A 25,611-nucleotide genomic window follows, 5' to 3' on the forward strand; every position below is an offset into this window, starting at 1 on the left:
CCGGACCAGAGAGCGATTTGGGTCGAGGTCGGTGGCCATCTTGCTAAAGGAACTACACTAGCGCAGTTGCACGAGAAGTGCGCAGAACCGGAAGGTTCGTTTACGCATGCGCGAGACGCCGTGCATGCGCAATCAAGAAAATGGCCATCGGTAAAGGAACGGCGATCTGCGCATGTGCAATCGCTTCCTATGTGCTACGTCACGCGCGTCATGACGTCAGAGGCCCCAGACCGCACCGATTTAAAGGGGAAACGTCCCAAATCCAATTTAAAGGGGAAACGTCCCAAATCAAAGAAAAAATCTTTTAAAGCTGTAAAACAACCTTCCTTCACCTGGAATGACAGCACAATGCCTCAAATTGAACCAGGAAATGAATTTAACCTCCGAAGAACCCTGCAACAAGCAGTTACCTACGCACAAACCAATGATTCCGACCTTGAATACTTCGATACCGACCTTTACATTTTCTCTGGACCTCACGAGCCCAATGACAGCTCCATGGTCCTAGACGACTACGACTCGGACGAACCTTTCATGTTGCACATTGGCGACCCCCGCATTGAATCCGATGCAGATGCAGATTCATTTTTCGGAATTGAGGATCTTCAACCCAGTAGATATGACGTCCCAACTCATCAGTGCAGGATGATGCTGCTGCCTGAAATTAAAAGACAGAAAGCGGTACAAGCCCACAGAGAGTGGCCTGCTGCCACACAGAGCATGGTCCACGCCCCGCTCAGGGTTCCCGACTCTACAAAAGAAGACATGCAAGACTCCACACCGCAGTCCTTGCACGAACAGACGTGACTCCAGTGTCACAAGACTCCACAGCAAGCTCGTGGACAGACTCCACAATTGCAGAAACGCATGACTCCGATGCGCAGTCCTTGCAGGAACAAGACCATGAGGGTCGAGCAACCTCCTCTGACCAACTAGCGGCAGACGATGCAAGTCTGCCATGCTCACGTAAACAGCAAGAAGGCTATAACAGTCTACCATGCTCCACTGCACAGCAGGACGACCATGACGGTCTATCATGCTACAATGAAGGGCACAGCGCTGATGACTGTTCAAGCCCAAATGAAGACAAGCCAAAGGAACCGCCTCTTCCAAGCCCGAAGAAAAAAAGATTATGCGCTGACCTTCAGGATCATTCTAGCCGAAGAGATATTAATTATGCTGCACAGTCACAGAAGGATGCTGAGGATTTGCTAAAGAAATTGCTTGTATGTCTAACTTTCAAGGAGCAAACTGAAAATTGCCATTGCTTTAGTACGGATCGAAAAAATGGACAAGACATTGATCCTCATTTAATGGAAATTACACAACCTGAATCATATCTACAGCAGGGACAACTGTCTCCCTTCAACACAAAAACGCAAAGTCCCAACTACAGAGACCAGCAGTTAGTCAGTAATGACTCTTCAACCCCTGATGGGAATATTAATCGCATTGAACCTCTGCACACTCTACTGATAAATGAGCAGAACATTGGAGCAAGAATCCTGAGGACACGGACATCGAGTAGCCAGATAAAGCACTTAAAACCCCCAGCAGTTTCAAGTGACCCAATTGTGCCTTCCAGTGATGATGAAGATGCAGATAAGGTCAACCCGATTATCCATTGTACCACATTAACTCCAGAGATTAAGCATTTATGTCTGGGGAGTAGAATGTGGGCAATTGAGAACAGTAAAAGAGAGACTGTGACTGTGCCAGTCCCAGCAAAATCAGAGCCAGAGACTATGAAGGCATGTACATTAGAAAAGGATGCATATGAAGTAACTGAGAGGAAAATTGAAATGGACTGTTCTTTGGAAACTGGTACAATGACGAAAGAAACATTGGATCTAACATTTGCTGCCCTACATATGGGAGAAATTGAGGGAAATGAACAAGGTTCTGTAATGTCTGGGGGAAGATTTAAAATTCCAAAGAAGAAAAGCCCAAATGAAGGACAATGGCAAGACAATGACAGTCCACCCACATTGTTTGCACCACCAGATGAAAATTCTGACAATTTACCCAACCCTAGTGAACAGCAAGCAGCTACTGAAGATCTACCCACGGTATGTGAAACGAGTGACGACAGCATCCCACTTCGCATGCAAAAGGTGCAAAGTGACAGACCTCAGCTAGTGCGTACAGAGGCACTCGACGATCACTGTGAGACCACTGGTGACTCCGGTGACACCACACTACTTCCGCCCTCAATTGCTCAAACTTCTCCACTAGTCAATGCATTCCTGCATGTTCCGACTCCAGACGTGCAGCTTCAACAAATCTCAGCTGACTCCAGTGAACCTGCTAAGACTCCGGACGGGGAGCATCAAAAAAAACCAGACCAGACTCCAGATGGGGAGCAACCAAACGCCGACTCTGATTCATGTAAGCCAGACTTTACTCCAGACAGGCAGTGTCGCAACCTCAGTGATGGCACGCTCAGGGTGACAGCAGATGCCACAACGACAGGAGATGGATCATGTGACAATCACACTGGGTCAGCAATAACAGGCAGCAGCTACAGTCCAAGGGGAATACACCAATTTTCACCACAGCTATGTCCACACATTTGTTCCACACCAACAGTGCGGCCAATGACAGCTCATGCTGGACAAACCCAGTATTCAAGCCTGCAGCAGCCAGCAGTCTATGCAGCATATTCTCAAACAGGCCAGCACTACGGATTGCCCACTAATGGAATCAAGGCCGAAGGAGGACTACCGCCAGCGCAATCTGCACCACAGCCTGGCCAGACAGCATATTCCTATCAGATGCAAGGTTCTAGTTTCACACCATCACCAGACATTGATGCGAGCAGCAATTCTGTCTCCAATTCGACAAGCTTCAACGCTTCTCAGCAGAATCACCCTTCCAGCACAGCATGTGGCCAGAACCAGTATGCACAGTCTCATCCGACTTCAACATCGGGCACATCCATGACCTCGAATGATACTGTTGATGGTACCTCTTCAATGTCAACGACCTATCAGCTACAAGATGCCATCCGACAGCACCACCACAAACACAAAAAGAAAAAAGACTCCAAATTGGACAGAGCAGTGATTCGACCACTTCTTGGTTCCTGTTGATGGCGTTCATAATCAAGAGAGACATTTGACCATGGTGATTGATGGTTTATGGACTCACATGAATGATTTGGACTTATTGTTTAATCACCGTTCCCATGACTGGTATATACCTTACCTTATCTACCTGTTCTTTGTTCAGTTTTTCTTAAAGTGTACAGAAAATATGAACATATGAAAAAGGGAGGATGTGGTGATGTGTATCACTGCAAAGACATGTAAGCTAGACAGACACTAGAGGGAGCACAGGAAACGTCACACATACACACTCAACCAATAGATAAGTTAGATAGGAGGTGACCAATGGACATTCACGATACACAGGCAGGTGACACGACCACAGGGGGGCATTACACCAACCCATATATAAAGGACACCACACACATGATCAGCCCTTTCGGCCAGTGGAGACAGTCAGTGAGGAGAGGCACAGGGTTGATTCAATATTACACCCACCACGTGGAAGACAGCAGCTGGTCAGTCAGTTTAGGTAGCTACAATAGGATTAGCAGTAGTGTCGAACTCAAGTTATAAAAGTGTACATAGTGTAAATAAATGAGTTGAAGTTATTTACACGTCTCGACCTTCCTTGAAAAATGCAACACAAGGAAGCCGCTTATGTTACAAAGGAAACATAACAAAACAACGCTCATCGAAGGTGGTGAGGATTCTGATATCTGGCACACCACCGCCAGTCTGGGCCCTCTCTTGACGATTGTAGGAGAGCTTTTCCTGAGGAGATACAGAGAGGGCATCATCAGCCACACGCATGGTTCACAGTGGTGGGAGGGAGGAAGGGGGTGGAGGAAGAGTTGGGGGGCGAGGTTTCGGTGGAGGGGGCGTGGTTGGGACATTGGCGTCAACTCACGCTTGCTGCCTGGTGTAGGTCATTGACCTTCTTCCTGCACTAGAGGCCAGACCTCCTGGTCACACTCCCCAAGCTCACTGCCACCGCTACCTCGTCCCAGGCATCACTGGTTGCCCTTTGGCTGACCCTCTGGGATCCTCAGGAGAACAAGACATCCCTCCTGGTCTCCACAGCGTCTAGCAGCCATCCCAGGTCAGCGTCCCTGAACCTTGGGGCTGGTCTCCTCAGTGCCATTATTGCGAGCTGGCTGGGGTTGGCTGAGCAAGTGCAGCTTAAATGCTGCTCGACCTTGTTAGCGAGGGCTGGCGACCGTGGTCCCGGCAAATTAGCTGGCGAGGCTTCTTTCATGGTGAGAAGCCCATGAGGCCTTCTTAAGTGGACCGATTTATGTTGAATAGCGTTGTCGGCCTCCTGTCACAAACTGCAGTGTGCTAACCTCAGCTGGATATACTCTGATTCTGTTCCTTAAATTAACAAGCAGTTAGAATGGAGAGCTCAGAAGAAGCATTGAAACATTGCCAGGAGCCAAAGAGCTCAGCCCGGATTAATTAGGATGATCTTATTTTATTTTTCCCCACCATTTTACTCATTGAAACACATTAGCCAATTGTTCAATAAAATAAAAATTGAATGTCCCTTTTCCTTCCTGAAGAGGTGAATTGCCCCACCATTTTCAGAAAAGTGGCATGTATTGATATGGCACAAGAAATTGTTTTAGGTGGCAAAATTGGGAAGGGTGGGTGTTTGGCTGTATCTCTCAATGGAAAAGGGACTCAAAAGCATTTCAGAAATGAACCCCTTTTGCAATTCAACAGTCTCCACCCCATATCCCTCTTTTTAATTCCCTACTTCCTTGCTAAATACACGATGGCGGCCACGCAGATGGGCACCCACCCCGGGCGCTGGCTCAGCCCAGGCATCCCGGCCGTTCGCATGTGTGCCAGACCCCCCACCTAGCCGGCGACTCCATTGGTGGGTAGACCTAGGGCCACACCCACGGCAGAGACGGGGGCCCTGGCGGGAGGGACGAGCGACAGGAGTCGGGGCACCGGGGGGGGGGGTGGAGGCGGGCGGGGATGGGGGGCATGCATGGCTGTGGCACGAACTGCCAGTTGGGGCGCCATGCGACCTTGAAAGCGAGTCTGGTCCATGTCATGGAGGATGATGACAGCTCGCTCTGCGATGAGCTCTGAGCTCTGACTCATGGCCACAGTGTCACCCTACACCTGGTCCCTGTATGCGGGCTGGACGCTGCATTACATGGCCCAGTCGTCTGGCTGTAGGCGGGGTGGCGTGTGCGTCCCGGAAGGGGGGGGGGGGGAAACGCACGTCACACTCACCGGAGCTCGATGTTCCATCACCCCTCACCCACATTGGCACTCATTTCTCGCCCCACCCCCGCATGCATCGGACAGAGCACAGAGGCAGCTTTCATAGGTGTTGATGTGTTGGGTGTACTGGATCACATACAGGTCACCAACACTTGAAGTAGTGCAACACTATTTTATTAAAAGGTTAACTATTTAAACATACTTGAACTGTGGGTAAATATGATACTAGCTTTAACTAAAGACCTTTGCCTTGTCCTAACCAGTTGATGCACTCAGCACATGGTGAATGTCTGTGTTGCAGGCTGTGAGCTCTGTGCTTCTAGCTAGCTGCTACTCGAATGAGCGGGAACTCTGATGCCCCCTGTCTTTATAGTGCATGTGCTCTCACTGGTGATTGGCTGCGGTGTTGTGTATGTTGATTGGTCCCACTGTGTGTCCATCAGTGTGTGTCTGCATCATGATATACTGGTGTATATTATGACATCCTCCCTTTTATATAAAAAAATGTGCCTGCGTGACAATAAATACTGTATGGTGAATGTTCCTGACTATGTGTGTGCAAAATATTTACAGGACTATGTACATAAAACCAAGCTATTTACATGGGAAGGTGCTTGGTGCAGAAAAAACAGTGTGTCACACAAATAACGAGATGAACACTATATACAAACCACTTGAACGATTAAACGGAAGAACAGAACAGACCAGAGAGTCCATTAGTGCACAAAGTTCACAAATTAAGTCGCTGAGGTGGGCGACGAATTCTGGTTGACCGTCTCAGGGGTGGTTCAGGAGCCATCGGCTGAGGAGCGGGCTGGACTGCGTCAGAGTGAGGACGATGCAGAGTAACTGGAATCTCCGCATAGTCCAGACCAGGGACAACAGGAGGGCGTGGCACTGGCGGAGGATCACGTAGCGAGCGCAGAACGAGACGAAGGGCACGTCGATTACGGCGCAGAATGGAACCATCCGGTAGACGAACCAGGAACGAGCGGGGAGCCACCTGCCGAAGGACCACAGCAGTTGCAGACCAGCCACTCTCCGGAAGGTGGAGGCGGACGTTATCATCTGGAGCCAGAGCAGGGAGATCAGCTGCACGGGAGTGTATATGGGAGCGTGCCCATGCCTTCGAAGACGTTGTGGTGCTGGTCGGTGATGGCGTTGAGTTGCGCCCTGAAGTCAGCATCCTGGAAGGCAGACGCGTCATCAGGAGAGAGAGAGTGAATTCTTTGAACGAGGTTTAGCAGCTTGCACACCTGTGCGCCAAGCAGAGAGTCCTTCGAGGAGCCCACGATCTCGAAAGGAAGTATGGCTTTTCGTGACTTGTGCGTCACTTCGAGTTGGCATGAGCCGGTAGCAGGAATGATGTTGCCATTGTAGTCCGAATCGGACTCGGTGACCGTGGGTTGAATTGCCCGAACATTCCTGCGAGGCTGGCTGAAGCGATATGAATTGGAAGGCTGAGCTGCTCGACAGCAGGCAGCATAGTGGCCAAGTGTTCCACATCGTAGGCATTGTCGAGGTTTTGCGGGGCATTGCCGCTTTAAATGGGCGGAGCCACAGTTGCCGCACGTCATGACGTCAGCACGTTCGCCGCGCCACCGTGTATGCGCGGTGCAGTCATGCGTGGTGCGCGTCTGCGCATTACGTTCCTCCACGTCGCCGTCCCCTCGTTTGGTGCGTACAAGCGCGGGAGTCCGCAAAAAGCGTGCAAAATGGCCGCCCTCATCCAGGCTGAGGCCCTGGAGGTGTTCAATCACTTGGAACCGTTCCGCCTTGTGGGGACCTTGCCGCGCCGTTTCAGCCGCTTGTATATGGAAGTACTGACTGGTGGCATTTTCATGTAGGACACAGGTCTCGATGGTGGTCGCTAGGGTGAGTTGCTTTACTTTGAGGAGCTGCTGACGTAGGGGGTCCGACTGAACACCGAAAACGATCTGGTCGCGTATCATGGAGTCGGAGGTGGGCCCGTAGCTGCAAGATCGCGCAAGGATGCGGAGGTGTGTTAGAAAGGATTGGAAAGGTTCGTCCTTACCCTGCAAATGCTGCTGGAACACGTAGCGCTCGAAACTTTCATTCACCTCTACGCTGCAGTGAGTGTCAAATTTGAGGCGAACCGTCTTGAACTTCGTCTTGTGTTCGTCATCTGCAAAGGTGAGAGAGTTGAAAATGTGGATGGCATGGTCCCCGGCCGTGGAGAGGAGAAGAGCAATCTTTTTGGTGTCCGAGGCGCCCTCCCTGACCGTGGCTTCGAGGAAGAGCTGGAAGCGCGGTTTGAAAATCTTCCAGTTGTCCCCGAGGTTGCCGGCGATGCGGAGCGGCGGCGGCGGGCTGATGTTGTCCATGTTGCAGGATAACGGTATGCTGGCGGAAGGCTGATCACTTGCAGGTAGGTCTAAGAAGTGCTAGTATGCAACAACTCCTGGTATCATGATGTGTTGGGTGTTCTGGATCACATACAGGTCACCAACACTTGAAGTACTGCAACACTATTTTATTAAAAGGTTAACTATTTAAACATACTTAAACTGTGGGTAAATACGATATTAGCTTTAACTAAAGACCTTTGCCTTGTCCTAACCAGTTGATGCACTCAGCACATGGTGAATGTCTGTGTTGCAGGCTGTGAGCTCTGTGCTTCTAGCTAGCTGCTACTCGAATGAGCAGAAACTCTGATGCCCCCTGTCTTTATGGTGTGTGTGCTCGCACTGGTGATTGGCTGCGGTGTTGTGGGTGCTGATTGGTCCCACTGTGTGTCCATTACTGTGTGTCTGCACCATGATATACTGGTGTATATTATGACAGGTGTAACAGTGTGTTTAATGAGAGGGCATCTGTACTTGTGCCCTAGCCCCTATAACTAATCTGTGCCCTGCACCCATGCCAACTTACTCAGTGTCTACCTTTCTGGCCTTACAGGCCCTATGACTACGTCTCGGTGGTTCCCCAGATGATACAGCAGAAGTGGAGGCGGACTGCTGTGACTCCTGCTCTGTGACTAGGGTGCACTTTGGCGGTCGTTTCCTGGGGCAGCCCTGCCTGGATGGGCCAGGCTGTGCTTCGGGTGACCGGGATGGCGTGCTGCCACCCTGTTCTGCCCACTGCCCACCAGATGCGCCAGGGACGGTAAGAGGGGAGTGTTCGAGGTGTTCCGGGACCTCCCCTGCAGGGGGACCCAGAACGGGCCGCATCACCTCCTCCTCCCTCGGGGTGCCCGATGGCCCCCGGGCTTCTCCATGGGACGGGGGTGTGAGCGGATCCAACTCCGGAGGCACCTCCGGCACCTGGCGCTACCAGTCCTGGAGGCCCGCTCTGGTATCGACCAGGGTCTGCACGTTTGCTGCCATGGAGCTCAGTGAGTTGGCCATCCCTGTCTGGGTCTGTGCGACGCTGGCCAGCACCTGAGCAATGGCGCCAATGCTCTCAGTGATGGCCTGCTGAGACTGAGCCATGGCCACAATGAGTAGCGCCACTATGATCTGCATCTGGCTATGGCTCATGGGTGCCTGTGAGAGGACAGCCCTGTCCTGGGCCATGGAAGCCGCGTGCACAGAAAGTCCCAGGCCTTACATACTCCGACCCATGTTCAACACCCTTGCCCCCATTGCCTCCACCGTGGATGCCACCCGTGCGGTGTCAGCCTGGGAGGCACTTATGACCGGCACCATTCCCTGCTCCAGCACACAAATGCACTCCTCCACCTGCACCTGCAGGTGCTGGAAACCGGCTGTCATCCCCTTCTCTCGTCCCTGGGTCTCTGACTGCATCGGGTCTCTGGGTGGGTGTGGAAATCCAGGAACCCGGCAGCTGGTTGCTGGGGCCGGTCTGCCCTCCGACCCTCCGGCCCCTCGGCTGCTTTTACCACCACCTGCTGTACCAGAGCGGCTGTGTGGTGCTCACCAGTGAGTGTCCCAGAAGCCTCATCGCTAAAGAGCCCAACCGAGGTGATAATCTCTGCGATGGTGGAGGTTGTAGGAGATAGCAATGACGGAAAGTCAGTGTCCTCATCGGACCCGAAGTCCGTGATCCCCTGGGTTGCTGCGTCATGTCCGTCTGTTCCCTTTGTGTGGTCCCCTGTTTTGTGGTGTCATGTGTGTCTGTCTCCTCAGTGTTGGTCTCCTGTGTTTTCGTGTCATGTCTGTCTGTCTCCTCTGTGTTGGTTTCCTGTGTTGTGATGTCATGTCTGTCTGATTCCTCCGTGTTGGCTTTCTGTGTCGTGGTGTCATGTCTGTCTGTCTCCACCGTGTTGGTTTTCTGTGTTGTGGTGTCATGTCTGTCTGTCTCCTCCGTCTTGGTTTCCTGTTTTGTGGTGTCATGTCTGTCTCCTCTGTGTTGGTCTCCTGTTTTGTGGTGTCATGTCTGTCTGTTTCCTCCGTGTTGGTTTCCTGTGTTGTGGTGCCATGTCACGCCTATCTCCTCCGTGTTGGTCCCCTGGGTTGTGGTGTCTGTCATACTATGCACCCATGCACATCATGAGGTAAAAGCAGGCAGTGACAGACACCCAGGTGAGCCAATCAACATGCAGAACAGAACACGACCAATCACAAGACAGAACACTAGAGGGAGGCTTCCAACTATAAAACATACGAGTGATCAGCACTCTGCCTCTTTCCACTGGTGACAACTGTACTGACAGTCAGGGTGTACAAATCATTCAACACCTTCTACATGAGGATCATGGGTCTAGATAGTTCATATTAGTTTACGTGAAGTAGTAGAGAGTCAACCCACAGGCAGCTGTGGGCTTCGTTACTGAAGTTCAATAAATCTTATATTGAACCAACGCCCACGTTTGGTGTATACTTGATCAGTTAACTGCATCATGTGCAATCCGTGTTACCCTAGGGTGAACAACACGACAGTGTCATGTCTGTCTACCTCCTCAGTGTTGGTCCCTGGGTTGTGGTGTCACGTCTGTCTGTCTCCTCAGTGTTGGTCTCCTGGGTTGTGGTGTCACGGATGTCTATCCCCTGTGTCGCCGTCCCCTGGCTCGTGGTGTCATGGCTCGATTGGGTCGGAGGTCTGTTGTTGCGGCTGCCCTCCCCATCGCTGCTCGAGTCCCTGGGGGGTAGCCGCCCTGGCTGGGGACGGGGTGCGCCGGATGGGCCGGGACGATCCCTGGGGGGTGGCCGCCCTGGCACTGGCTGGGTGCGGTGTCCGCTTGGTGGGCCGGGTCGATTGCCGTGTGGTCCTGCAAGACACAATATAGCATGCATGGTTAGATAGGCTGAGGGGGGAAGGCGGATGGAGTGTGGGGCTGGGGTGAGGGTGTGGGGTGTGGGGCTGTGGTGAGTGGGTGGGGCGTGGGGCTGGGGTGATGGGGAGGGGTGAGGGGATGGGGTGAGGGGATGGTGTGCGGGGCTGGTGGGGGTGGGCTGAGGGGTTGGGGTGAGGGTATGGGATGAGGGGGTGGGTTGTGGGGCTGGGGTGAGGGGGTGGGGTGAAGGGTCGGGGTGAGGGGGCAGTGTGAGTGGGCGGGGTGAGCGAGTGGGGTGAGGGATGGGGTGAGGGGTGGAGTGAGGGGTAGGGTGAGGGATGGGGTGAGGGGGTAGGATGAGGGGAGGGGTGAGGGGTGTGGTGAGGGTGTGGGTTGTGGTGGTGTGGTGCTGGGGTGAGAGGGTGGGGTGTGTTGGTGTGGTGCTGGGGTGAGGGGGTGTGGTGAGGGGTGTGGTGAGGGTGTGGGGTGTGGTGGTGTGGTGCTGGGGTGAAGGGGTGGGGTGTGTTGGTGTGGTGCTGGGGTGAAGGGGTGGGGTGTGTTGGTGTGGTGCTGGGGTGAGGGGGTGGGGTGAGCGGTGTGGTGAGGGTGTGGGGTGTGGTGGTGTGGTGCTGGGTTGAGGGGGTGGGGTGAGGTATGGGGTGAGGGGGATGAGGAGGGAGGGTATGGTGGTGTGGTGTTAGGGTGAAGGGGTGCGGTGTGTTAGTGTAGTGCTGGGTGAGGGGGTGGGGTGAGGGGTGGGGTGTGGGCGTGGGGTGAGGGTGTGGGGTGTGGTGGTGTGGTGCTGGTGTGAGGGGGTGGTGTGAGGGGTGGGGTGAGGGGTGTGGTGTGGGCGTGGGATGAGGGTGTGGGGTGTGGTGCTGAGGTGAGGGTGTGGTGGTGTGGTGCTAGGGTGGGGGGGTGGAGTGAGGGGTGTGGTGTGGGGCTGGGGTGAGGGGGTGGGCTGAGGGGTGGGGTTTAGGGGTGGGGTGAGGGGTGGGATAAGGTGTGTTGTGAGGGATGGGGTGAGGGAGTGGGGCCAGGCAGGGGATCTCACTTGGTGGCACGCCTCCGATCTCGACATGGGCAACCTCCCGGTCCTCGGATCCGCCAGCTACGTCCAGTGCCCTCTGTTCATGCACAGTGAGGGGGCGCAATTCAGCTGCACCCGCTCCGGTTTTTGCCCGCTCTCGGCAGTTATGGGCGCTCTTATCCTGGGGTGGGAGGCACACAAACATCAGCATTGTTAGGCGGTCCAACGCATGCAGCCCAACAATTGGGTCTATGTTGGCATAGGTTCACAGGGCATCCGGCCAATGCAGCTGGCATGGGTGGGTGCAGACATGTGGTTCACGGCTGGGGTTGTACCGTCCCCCTGGGGAAGGGGGGCGGTGTCACATGTGTGGGGTGTAGGGGGGTTGGTGCCATGGGCACAGTACTGGGTACACACCCTGGCTGCCCTGAGTAGGTCGTTCATCTTGCGACACTGCTCGCCTGTCCTGAGTGTCAGCACAATGGCTCCCTCCGCATATGCCGGGAAATGTTGGCTGCGACCCTGTGGCCGGGTCCGGGGTACAGGTCCCCCCTCTGCTTGACGGCATCCAGGAGCGTTTTGATGTCGCGGTCCCTGAACCTGGGTGCTGCGTGGCGGGCGGCCATCTTGAAGCGCGGCTATGTGTGGGGGTCAATTACGCGGTGCGCATCTCTGACGCCGGTCAGGGGCTGCGCCCACACCCTTCCCGTGGCAGCCGTGCTGGCTCGGAGAATCCCGCCCAGTGTTCCTAATTGTGTGCTGTGCCTCTTGTTACTGAAGTGCTAGGTGTAAGCATTGAACTGCTGTGAGTGAATCCTACTGGTGTCAGCATGAAGTGCACAGAACTGAACAATAAAACTATTGGCAATTCATTTCTCAAATAGAGTCTATTGTTTTTGAATTAAATGTATTAAAATGGCATTTGATCACACAGAGCTTAATTTCTTCACCAGTCAGGCAAAGGACCATAAATATGGAAGTCAGGTTTTGCTCTGAGCAGCGGCTGATAATACATTTAAATCAGGGGCGTCATTCTCCGATCCCCCGCTCAATTCTCCGGCCCGGATGGGCCGAAGTCCCGCCCATAAATTGCCTGTCCCGCCGGCGTAAATCAAAGCTGGTATTTACCGGCGGGACCAGGGGGATTGGGCGGGCTCCGGGGTCCTGGGGGGGCGCGGGGCGATCTTACCCCGGGGGGTGCCCCCACGGTGGCCTGGCCCGCGATCGGGGCCCACCGATCAGCGGGCGGGCCTGTGCCGTGGGGGCACTCTTTCCCTTCCGCCCCCGCCACGGTCTCCATCATGGCGGAGGCGGAAGAGACTCTCCCCACTGCGCATGCGCGGGAAACAGTCGGCGGCCGCTGACGCTCCCGCGCATGCACCGCATTTCCGCGCCAGCTGGCGGGGCAACAAACGCCATTTCCGCCAGCTGGCGGGGCGGAAATCCCTCCGGCGTCGGCCTAGCCCCTCAATGTTGGGGCTCGGCCCCCAAAGATGCGGAGCATTCCGCACCTTTGGACCGGCGCGATGCCCGTCTGATTGGCGCCGTTTTTGGCGCCAGTCGGCAGACATCGCGCCGTTAGGGGAGAATTTCGCCCATGATGTTAATCTAGCGCGCGATTTAACCACTGCATTACGCCCAACGTGATCTGGGTGTGCCAGCTAAATAGTGGGAAAGGTCAAAATCGAAATTCGTGCCGAGCACGATTCAGTTTGCCATCTAACCAGCCTGTTCCCAATGGCTAGTTCTGGATCACACCCAAATATGGTAAGCATATCATGAAACCTCATCTGCATTAATTTCAATCTCATTGGCGTGATTGATGTCTGAATAGGGTCTACATCGGGGTGTTTGAACTTGGGCAACTGTGCCTGGGTGGTAGGAGGAGCGGACGTCAACAGAGAGTGGGAAGGCAGACAGGCTCGGTGTGAAGATCAACATGGCAGACGTCTGGTGCTACGTCTAGGTGTGTACCCAAGATGCACATCAGAGTTGGAGGCAGCCTAATACTTTTCGTACCTTGTGGCCATTGCTGCCCTTGGCGGACATCCTCTGGAGGGCCTGGAGTTGCAAGGCTCCAGAGTTGCAAGGCTCCAGCCGACTTACCGGTGTCACTAGCTTCATCCTGCAATCCTCTTCTGCCAGCTGCCCACAGCCATTGAGATGCGCCGGTCAGGAGAGCGGGATTTGGAAGAAGTGGAGACCTCCGTGGTCTCCTTGGTGGCAAGACTGGGTTGGCCTCCAGTGCTTCCTTCTCCCTGGGTGCCCATAAGGCCTTGGGGATCTCCATGGGATGGAGCGGCAGCTGGAGGTCTCTGCGCCATGGTGTGAATGCCCTCAACGATGGACCTCAGTGAATGTGCCATGCTCTGGATTGTCTCGACAATGTTCACCTGCATCTGGCACATGTTTCTCATCGTCTGGGACATGATTCCATGGCCCTCAGTCATGGTCGTCATGTACTGAGCCATGCCTTGGGCACCACCACTCAAGACACTGACCTTGTGCTCCAGGCTTTCCACTGCTGCCACCACCCCAGCAGTTTTCGGCTCGGTGCCATGCATAGTTGGCATCATCTCTTGCACCCGCAGCCTTTGGGACTCCTCCAATTGGCTATGCACTCACTGAAATATCGCTGACATGCCCTATGAATCTCACGGCAATGTCCTAGCATCTGCATCAGCTCAAGGCTAACCTTGTCCAAAGGCTCGGCAGCTGACTGGGACTCAGCAGAGATCTCCGAATGCTGACTCTGTTGGATGTTCCTGCCTCCACCTGATGTGCACCAGCAACTGTGCGGTGCCTACCAAATTGTGCCCCAGAAGACTGTCCACTAATGTTGCCCACCGAGGTGTGAGGTGTGTGTTGCTGCACTTGTGGAAGGTGGGCGTGATAGCTCTGACTCCTCGATGGTAGTCTCCTCGTAGCTGTCCTCCAAGGTGGTCTCTTGGCAGGAAGGGGGGATGACACCGGGTGGCCCAGCCCCATCGAATCCTGTGAGAGGATGAACATGTGGTCAGTGAAAGAGAAGAATCATTTTGCCTGACATTAACAACTGACTTGAGACAGGTCATCTGGGTAAATGGACAGTGGATCCTTACCTCTGCGGAGCAAGTGAACCTCTCTGCCTTGACTGCTGTCTCCTTGGACACCCCGTGATTTCCAGGACCAGTTCAGGGGGTTGAGGACTGGGTTCTCTGCCATTCTGCCCCCATCTTGGTCCTTTCCCGTTACTATAAGCTATCTTCTCCTGCGGGAACAAAGAGAGGGTTTTTTGAATCTCGTGCTTGATGCACAACTGCACATGAAGGTGTTGTGCTGATGAGTGCAGGGGTTGCTGAGGAACAAGCGTGATGTGGGGACGATGTCCTCACTGTCACCCAGTGATTTGTGTGTGTGTGTGGGGGGGGTGGAACTGATGCCTGGGGAGTGATGGTAACTTACCCTTGCAGCTCAGTGGAGGTTGTTTGTCTTCATCCACCATTGGATGCTGGTCCTCCTCATCATGCACTGACAGCCTCCCAGGTGCTGTTGGTGGCCCTGCTGCTGGCCCTCCGACTCGCTCGGGGGAACAGGATGCCCAATCTCTCATCGACAGCGTCAAGAAGCCTGGCCAGGTTAGCATCCACCTTTTTGCAACCTACACAAAGCACCAATACCAGGTCCATGTGCTGCCATGCTTGTGTTGACTGGGAGTGAGAGGTGAGGGAGTGTTGCAACAGCAGAACTAGAGTTTTAACAGTTTCATTTTTAAGATGCCATTCATCTGATTTTCTTGAAGGGGAAGAAAATAAATGAATTTGGGCTTGAATATATTGTATTCACTGAATTAATTTTCGAGGAGAGAGTCCTGTCACTTCCTTATTCCTTTATTTTGCCTTTGCTTTCAGCTGGTAAACATTGCTATGCCTCACTTTCTCTTTGAGAATATGCTGGAACCCCTTCAAAGTGCAGAAAACGTGACTAAGGGCGATCTCATCGGGGCGTTCCCCACTGAGGCTCTGTACATACCCCAATGGTCGTTCGATAGCATGGTGTTTCCCGGCTCTCTGAGCGCTAGGAAACACCATGCTAACGAGTTTGCAACAGGACTTTGTTCCCATTCAGGTAGATTGCGCCCTACATTTCTACTTCATGCAGCTAATAATTTGCATCCAGGAACATGAATATGTTTAGTCATGCAATTTACGAACATCAGAAAATCAAACAGTGGAGTCCACAATGTTAGTTACTGTATGGCAGCTAATACTGTATTCTATTCATTTTTCTGGGTAGAATTTTAAGGATGGTGAACGATCGGTGCTCATCAACCCGAGAGTAGGCGCCTAATGTGCTGCCGCCCATTGCCATTTAACGCTCACCTGAGAATTGATTGGCAGTGGGAAGGAATTGCATCCGCCCTTGTAAGGAAGTCCTGCCCATGACAGCAGTTGGCCAATCAGACTGGCCACCAGCTTTCCAACCTGGCCAGGCACTGCAGTGGCCAGAAGCAGTGCTCTGTCTGAAAAGAAGTTCCAAGACCTTTGAAAAGGTAAGCCCCGGGGTCAAAGGGGATGCCTGGGGCGATGATCGCGACGGCGGGGGTAGGCCATGGGGGAGGGGACCCAGCAGCGCCAACGTCTTGATCAGGAGTGAGCATCCCAAATCTGAGGGGGGCCTTCAGAGTGAGGCGCACCCCATCCTTCAAGTCTGAGATGGGGAAAAGTGTAACTTTGCCACCCTACCCATACCCGCCAGTCTTGATAAGGCCCTTTAGTGGCCATTAAGTGGTCACTTAAGGGCCTTGATCGGTGAATGGACAGGTTTCCCACCCAAGGCCCTGCCCACCCAAGCGTGAAATTGTGTCTGGGTTTGGATGAGCTGGTTCCTGATTGAGGGAATGCTGTCCATTTAATTTTAAGCTCCCGCGCCCCCCCCCCACCCCCACTTTGCGGGGAGCGTAAAATTATGCCCTTTTATGTTTGTGCTCCTACTACGACGGACAAATGAAACTCGTGTCAGTAACGTCCATCTCACAACACCAAACAAATCAATTTTGACAATATCGGACGGAATCTTTGTATGATTTGTCAGAGTGTCAGTTTCAGTGAGAAAACTGCAGTGTAGCTCTCCAGCTACCCAGCTGAATTTTCTCCCCAAATTCTCTGGCACCCTGCAAAGAATCTGGAGGCATGATTTGCACCATCCCTCTGATGGGGCACGGCCTGAAAGAATCAGCAAGGCCAGCTTCACAGTGATCAGTGTCAACTTTAAAGGGCGCCTCTTTCTGTGCTTCAAAGAAACTCCCCCACCCCCCTCCCCACTCCCACAAGCATTGAGCCCCCCTCCCACTGCACAGGCATTGGAGCTTGCCGCCCCCTCCCTACCAACCACACAGGCATTGGGCTGACCTTCAACCCATGTCACCCCCACCACCACAAAGGCATTGGTGCACACCAAAATTCTTAATCATAGCTTGTAAGCTTGTAAACACTGTACTGTCTATCTGAGATGCTTATAATGCCCGTACAGTTGATCTTTGCCAGGCTGCTCTGCCAGATATGCCTCTTCGTTGAGCTTTGCTAATTCCAATGACCATGCCTCCGAACTCAGGGTCTTTTTCACGAAGGTTGGTCTCACAAGCTCCTTCCGTGGTCTTCTCTAGGTGGTCAAGTCTTCGCTCAGAGTGGAGTCTTGGCTGGGGACGGCCTCCAGGTGCCTCAGCTTATACCCTCCCATCTCTCTTTCATGCCCTTTTGGATTGGATTTTGTTTATTGTCACGTGTACCGAGGTACAGTGAAAAGTATTTTCCTGCGAGCAGCTCCACAGGTCATTAAGTACATGAAAAGAAAGGAAAATAAAAGGAAATACATAATAGGGCAACACAGGGTACACAATGTAACTACATAAGCACCGGCATCGGATGACGCATACAGGGTGTAGTGTTAATGAGGTCAGTCCATAAGAGGGTCGTTTAGGAGTCTGATAACTGGGGAAGAAGCTGTTTTTGAGTCTGTTCGTGCGTGTTCTCAGACTTCTGTATCTCCTGCCCGATGGAGATTGCACCTCTTCCAATCTGGTCGATTGCATTTGCTGCTCCCAATGTGGTCTCCTCTATATCGGAGAGACTAAACGCAGACTGGGTGATCGCTTTGCTGAGCACCTTTGGGCTGAGGGCATACAGGACCCGGAGCTTCCTGTTGCTTGCCATTTTAACAAAAGACCCTGCTCCCATGCCCACATGTATGTTCTTAGCCTGCTGCAATGTTCCAGTGAAGCTCAACGCAAACTGGAGGAACAACATCTCATCTTCCGGTTAGGCACGCTACAGCCTTCCGGTCTCAACATCAAATTCAACAACTTCAGATGATTAGCCCCACCTAGGTCCATTTGTTTTCATCCCATTTCATCTGTCTCTTACCATTTCTTTCTTTCTTGTCTTTCTTAATATATATTTAACCCCACCCCAATCGTATCCACCTTTCCTTACCCCTTCTCCCCTTTAACATAGAACATAGAACATAGAAAATACAGCACAGAACAGGCCCTTCGGCCCACGGTGTTGTGCTGAACCTTTGTCCTAGATTAATCATAGATTATCATAGACTTTACAGTGCAGAAGGAGGCCATTCGGCTCTTTGAGTCTGCACCGGCTCTTGTAAAGAGAACCCTACCCAAACTCAACACCTCCACCCAACACCAAGGGCAATTTTGGACACTAAGGGCAATTTATCATGGCCAATCCACCTAACCTGCACATCTTTGGACTGTGGGAGGAAACCGGAACACCCGGAGGAAACCCACGCACACACGGGGAGGATGTGCAGACTCTGCACAGACAGTGACCCAAGCCGGAATCGAACCTGGGACCCTGGAGCTGTGAAGCAATTGTGCTATCCACAATGCTACAGTGCTGTCCTTAAGAACAAATAAATCTACACTATATCATTTTACCGTAATCCATGTACCTATCCAATAGCTGCTTGAAGGTCCCTAATGTTTCTGACTCAACTACTTCCACAGGCAGTGCATTCCATGCCCCCACTACTCTCTGGGTAAAGAACCTACCTCTGACATCCCTCCTATATCTTCCACCTTTCACCTTAAATTTATGTTCCCTTGTAATAGTTTGTTCCACCCGGGGAAAAAGTCTCTGACTGTCTACTCTATCTATTCCCCTGATCATCTTATAAACCTCTATCAAGTCGCCCCTCATCCTTCTCCGTTCTAATGAGAAAAGGCCGAGCACCCTCAACCTTTCCTCGTAAGACCTACTCTCCATTCCAGGTAACATCCTGGTAAATCTCCTTTGCACCTTTTCCAAAGCTTCCACATCCTCCCTAAAATGAGGCGACCAGAACTGTACACAGTACTCCAAATGTGGCCTTACCAAAGTTTTGTACAGCTGCATCATCACCTCACGGCTCTTAAATTCAATCCCTCTGTTAATGAACGCGAGCACACCATAGGCCTTCTTCACAGCTCTATCCACTTGAGTGGCAACTTTCAAAGATGTATGAACATAGACCCCAAGATCTCTCTGCTCCTCCACATTGCCAAGAACTCTACCGTTAATCCTGTATTCCGCATTCATATTTGTCCTTCCAAAATGGACAACCTCACACTTTTCAGGGTTAAACTCCATCTGCCACTTCTCAGCCCAGCTCCGCATCTTATCTATGTCTCTTTGCAGCCGACAACAGCCCTCCTTACTATCCACAACTTTGCTTCCCCCTTCCCCTCCACCCACATCTCCATCTGTCACAGTTTAGTCTCTGATGTTAGTTTCTCTGCTGTTTGGCCTCTCACGCCTTTTGTCCTCTCTTGGAACTGCCAGTAGCACTCTTTTCCCTTGGTTACTGTGGCTATTAGTGTAGTGATATGCATCACTGTAATTACACAAGGGATTAATATAAATACACTACGACTAAGTAAACACTAGAGGGAGCACCAGAGACGTCATGACATGCAGACATACAGCTGATGAACACATAGAATAGGACACGACCAATGGGCAGTCAAGATACCCAGGGGTGACACTACCACAAGGGGGCATTACACAACCCTTATACAAGGACAGGGCACACATGCTCTTTCCACAGGCGACACTTAGAGAGTAGGACAGGGGCAGATCAGAAGCATCACACCCACCACATGGCTTAGAGCAGACAAGTTACTATAGCAAGATTAGCAGGAGAGTCAAACTCATAGAGAACTGTGCTAATGCTTCAATAAATCACACTGAACTTACTTCAAAGTCTGGAGTATCTTTTGGTCAAAGCTGCATCGAGTTGCAGCCTGTTATCCCAGAGTACATAACACAACAATTAGCATCCCGTTTCCCTGGGTTTCTGTGGCTATGACTCATCTTTCATTCTCACTCCACAGCATAAATATTCCCCACATTCTCTGACTGTTAGCTTTGCCAAAGAGAGGGCAGCACAGTGGCGCAGTGGGTTAGCCCTGCTGCCTCACGGCGTCGAGGTCACAGGTTCGATCCCGGCTCTGGGTCACTGTCCGTGTTGAGTTTGCACATTCTCCCCGTGTTTGTGTGGGTTTCGCCCCCACAACCCAAAGATGTGAAGGCTAGGTGAATTGGCCACGCTAAATTGCCCCTTAATTGGAAAAAATGAATTGGGTACTCTAAATTTATTTTTAAAAAAGCTTTGACAAAGAGTCATCGGACTCGAAACGTTAGGTCTTTTTTCTCCCTACAGACGCTGCCAGACCTGCTGAGATTTTCCAGCATTTTCTCTTTCGTTTCACTCCCTTGTCCAACTGGTGTGCCTGCCTCTGAGGATTGGAGACAAAGCTACCGCTAGCTCTTGAGAATATAGGAAGATTGGAAAACTAGAAGAAACCCTTGGACAGGAGAATCATAAAACAGAGCTTAATCATATACTTTTTAAATTATCTAAAACAATTCAAAATTCCCTCCATGCCAAATCCAACTGCTGGCTATGTTTCACAAATCTTAAACGAATTCTACATTGAAATGTATTGACTAAATCAACTGAATAAAGAAGAGGAAGATTATTTCAGCAGTTATAACATGTTCATAATAACAGCTTGGGGTTAAATTGAACTTTTACGGTATCCTTTTAACGTCAGCTATTTATGTTGTCTCAAATTGCAGGGGGGTCAGCTGAGAGTGCAGCATTTCCAATACCTCCGATGGTCTCCATACAGGGATGTTCCTGAATCCAAGAAATCATTCCTAAATCTGCTGACGCAAATTGAAAAATGGCAGGCAAGATGTGGAGAAGGACGAATGATAGTTCACTGTTTGTGAGTAATTCAACCATCAACTATTTCCGCGCGGGGGGTGGGGAGAGAGAGTAGGATCCAGATTAGTAATGTTCCTTTGTGTGTAAAAATACAGGGCTGTGGACAGTATTACATCAACCTGATTTAAGCCAACAGCAACAGTTAAAAACTTGAAAAGAATAAATCGAAACAACTTCCCTTAAATAAGACTCTTGATAATGTAAAATGTTTGCACAAGAGGGGATATTTTTTAAGGCAAGCTAAAATAACTTGGAAAATATACACTACCTTGTCACTTTTAATATACACAAGCTCTAGTAAGTAAAACATCTTGTAAAACCTAAATTATGTTTTTTTTTTAAATAACTTGTTGCTAGACTTGATTTAAGCTCAGCAGGTGTTGACACTGTTTTTGATCTAGGCTCAAATTTGAAGAGTCCAAGTTGAAGATTCAGGGTGCGATTCTCCGGAAAGATTTCTAAGTGTGCTAGCAAGCGGGAATTGCCGCGAGCTTCCTGGCGCTCGGCCCAGTGAGGCCGGCAACACAATTCAACGTTAATTGGTCCACTTAACAAGGCCTCGTAGGCTTCTCGCCCCAAATGAAGACTCACCAACCGGTCTGCCAGGGCCGTGCTTGCCAGCCTTCCGCTAACAAGGTCGAGCAGCACTTAAATTGCACTTGCTCAGCCAACCCCAGCCAGCTCGCAATAAGGTCGTCCAGGAGACCAGCCGCAAGATTCGGGGATGCTGACCTGAGGAGGCTCCTAAATGTAGTGTAGGCCAGGTGGGATATCCTGTTCACCTGAGGATCAGCCATCGGGCAGCCAGTGCTGCCTGGGACGAGATGGCGGTAGCAGTCTGCTCGGGCAGTATGACCAGGAGTACTGGCCTCTAGTGCCGATAAAATGTCAACGACCTACACCAGGCAGCACGAGTGAGTAGACACTAACGCCCCCACCCCCCACGGGAGCATCCACTCACCAACTCTCCATGCAACCCCCAATCCTCCCTCCACCCCCCCCCCCCCCCCTCACCTTCAACCCCCTCCAACCCTCCCTTCACAGCCCCCTCCCCCTTCCACCACTGTGAACCACGCATCTGGCTAACGATGTCCCCTCTGTGTCTTCTGAGGAAAAGCTCTCCCATAATCGTCGAGAGAAGGCCCAGACTGGCGGAGGTGTGCCAGACCTAAGAATCCTCACTTCCTTCGACGAGCAGGACCTGGAGATCTCTGGTGCGGCCGAGGACAGATCGGTCTCCCACGCAGAAGCTGGCAGATGCCGCAGAGGTGAGGATCCACTGGGCCCCAACCAAAAGACCTGTCAAACGTGAGTTGTCAGCGCCTTACTGACTGACCCATCCTTCCCACTGACCACATGTCCATTGTCCCACAGGTTTAGCAACCGACGGCGCCAGCCCATCCTGGGCGGCCACTTCTCCAGCCTCCCAGGAGACTACCTCAGAGAAGAGCTCTGAGATGCCACCATTACAGTCGCGGCACAACTGTCATCCCCACTCTCTACCAGCACAGATAGACGCACCTCAGTGGGAAATGTTAGTGGACAGGTTTGGGGGCACAATCTGGTGAGCACCACACTGCTGCAGATGCACATAAGGTGGAGGCTGGAGCCCCAGGTGAGACAGCAGTTGGAGGGCTGCTGGATCACAGGACCTAGCTAGGTCCCAACCTGATGCTGAGCCTATGGAAGAGAGTTACCCGGAGCTGATGGAGACGATAGGGAGGAGCCAAGGCATTCAAAGGGAGGTGTCAGCATCACTCCATCAGATCCATAGCTGCTTGGAGGTGTCCCAGAGGCTACGGGCGTAGGAGATGTCGGCGACAATGCATCGCATCACAGTGGAGAGCCTGGTGCACAACGTCAGCACCATTAGTGAAGGTGTCCAAGGTGTTGCACAGTCGGTGACGGCCATGGCTGAGGATCTTGGCAGAATGTCTGCCTTGCTGGGGGATGTCACCCAGTACCAGGCTGACCTTGGTGAGGTTCTGCAGGATATGTCCCACTCACAGATGGGAATGGCCGAGGAGCTGCGGAGCTTGTCCCAGTCACAGGTGGGCATGGCCCAGCCACTGAGGAGCATCGGCGAGGGTGTCGACACAATGGTGCGGACCATGGGGAACCACCAGGGCTAGTAGAACCAGATGATGCAGTGGCAGCCGGGGTTCAAACCAGCTGCCCTTCTGTCCCAAGTTGAACCCCAGGGCTCAATGGGCACCAAACGGGATGGGGGGGGCACTGAGTGTCAACCCGGACCCATTCCATGGAGTGGCAATACCAGCTCCCATGAGTTCCATCTCTCTGATGAGGCCGCATCTCACAGCCGGCACATGGGACAGGGCAGCACGGCTGTGCATGTGCCACTGACAGGTGAGCTGGGGTCCTCCGGGCTCAGAGACCCAAGAGGGCACCCGCCAGGAGCACCGTAGGCCACAAGAAGTGGTAAGCAGCTGGCTGCCTCCACCTCAAATGTGTATCCTGGGGAGACACCTAGACGTAGTGGTCGAGCTAGGAGCGCCAAGCAGATTGAAGATCACTGAGGGCACCGGGAGAGGGGGGTATGGGATTGGGGGGTGGAGACGGGGGTGGGCGGGGGGGGGGGGGAATGCCATCAGGAGAGTGGGGAATTGTATTACACATTAAACACTCTTGTGCACAAACATCCGGCCATGGACGTATCCCCAGAGCTGTGTCCCATCCCTGGGTGTTTGGATGTTGGCTGCTATGTGTGTGGTGTTGCCCCCCGCAATGTTCAGGCAGAGTGTCCAGGTGTGATTGGGATGCTAAGCAATGGTTCCCACATGCTACATGGCTCACCTTCGCACGGGAATCCAATTGTGATGTGTGAAGTGCTCACTTAACTGCGAATGCCAATTCTCTACGAGCAATACCAGACAGAGGCCTCGGCAGTCAGTGTGGGTTATGGATGGTCATTGGGGCAGATGGGCAGGGACAAGGGTTGCCCCCGGAACGGATACACAAATGATCCAGGGGATGGCATAGTGGTGCCCTGAGCGGTTGCCCCCACCCCAACGCTTTCTCCCCACACTCCTATGGCGGCCCACCCACACAGAGGATCCCCCACCCCCAGCAAAGTGTCCCCACCCCTCACCAAGCACTGGGCTGGCAAGCCCACCACCCCCAGCTCTTTGCCTGTGAGGAAAGAGGCTACTCACCTCATCGGCTCCCCACAGAAGCCCTCCCGCCAGTTTCACGTTTTTCAAAAGGTGTGCCAATCTGCGCCATCGTGAATACTTGCCAGGGTGGCCGGTGAATGACAAGAGGCTAATGGATATGGGGTGACTTCTGTTAATTTACAGCGCCAGGGTCCCAGGTTTGATTTCCGGCTTGCGGAGCACTGTCTGTGCGGAGTCTGCACGTTCTCCCTGTATCTGTGTGGGTTTCCTCCGGGTGCTCCGGTTTCCTCCCACAAGTCCCAAAAGATGAGCTGTTAGGTAATTTGGATATTCTGAATTCTCCCTCAGTGTACCCAAACAGGCGCTGGAACGTGGCGACTCGGGGCTTTTCACAGTAACTTCATTGCACTGTTAATGTAAGCCTACTTGTGACAATAATAAAGATTATTATTATTAATTGTATGGAAATGGGGCGTAAATGGTGATAATTGGTATCTCGCCATGCTTCGACGAGATCTCAATTTCGCTGAAGGGAGCGGGCCGGCTGCATTGCAAACTGTTTGGCACCTGGCGCAATTCTCGATTTTAGCCTCTCCTGCTGTTCACTGGCCTCGTTTAGCTTGAGCAAGAGCGTAACCAGGCCAGAGAATTGCGCCCACAGTCTGAACTGTTACTTCAAGTCAGCTGTTACTCCCATATGCTGATTGTTATTGGCTGTCAGACTGGACAACAGAGAAGGACTTCAGAGTTCAATTTTGGAAGCATAGTAACAGAGAGTAGATTTTTCGCTGCATGTTTCAGAACACTGCTGTATGACTCAAATCGGAGTCAGCAGCCGCAATATCTGGGAATAAGTCATTCATTGTTACTGGCCAGTGGGCAGATTCAATGTCCACCTAAAGCAGGAGAGCCAAACAGAGGTCTCCAGCTTGACAGTGGCAGCAGGATGAATTGGAAGACAAGAGGAGAGGATTCTTCAAAACTAGACTCCAACTTTTTAAAATTTGAAATTTAAAAATGGCCTTTGCAGCCAGGGTATGCTGGGGAGAGGCAGAGTAGGGGGTGAGGGTGGTTGGGATGAGGGGCAGGGGGAGCTTTCTGTTACGGGCCAGGGTTTAGAGAACCCCAAAGTGTATCATGGAGTTCACCTGACCCACAACTTTTACTAGATTGTGGTTATGGGGAGCACAGGGGCCTACTTTATAGTTGTAATGCAACAGCTAGTTAAAGTACTTTTAAATTAAAACAATGTTTATTTATGAAACCAGTTAACACTTTATAAACCCACAGTAAACATCTTAACAACTATCAACACCAATCATCCCCACAGATACAATATTCTATAAGTAGAACTTAATCTTTCCTTGCAACACCCATAAGACAAAAGACCCTTTTTAAACACAGAGATCAGGTTTAAATTCCCTACTGAGAGCAGTTATCACTTAGAAATCACCCAAATGATCTGGAGGCAGTCTTTAGATTGCAGAGAGATACTTATACAGCTGCTTGCTTTTCCCGCAGCTATGCAGCTCTCAAAAACAAAACTAAAAAAAACACCCTGTAGCTGCCTGCTCAAAAACGAAAGTGAAAGACAGACAGCCCAACTCCACCCACACTCTGACATCATTGCAGCTATTCGATAAACACCCATTTCTTAAAGGTTCTCTCACATGACACCCTCTACAATGACTTCTG

The 25,611-nt window shown here is 52.0% G+C and overlaps 1 protein-coding gene across 1 annotated transcript in view; it reads left to right on the forward strand.

The window, feature by feature from the left end:
* LOC140417302 (receptor-type tyrosine-protein phosphatase U-like) overlaps positions 1 to 25,611 on the forward strand; it is a 1,277,635-nt gene that overhangs the window by 1,244,147 nt on the left and 7,877 nt on the right. Inside the window, exon 30 of the mRNA XM_072501194.1 lies at positions 20,632 to 20,783. Coding sequence (XP_072357295.1) covers positions 20,632 to 20,783 — 152 coding nt within the window. The remainder of the gene's footprint in view (positions 1 to 20,631; positions 20,784 to 25,611) is intronic.

Source organism: Scyliorhinus torazame, chromosome 1, assembly GCF_047496885.1.
Source record: "Scyliorhinus torazame isolate Kashiwa2021f chromosome 1, sScyTor2.1, whole genome shotgun sequence".
NCBI classification, from domain to species: Eukaryota; Metazoa; Chordata; class Chondrichthyes; order Carcharhiniformes; family Scyliorhinidae; genus Scyliorhinus; species Scyliorhinus torazame.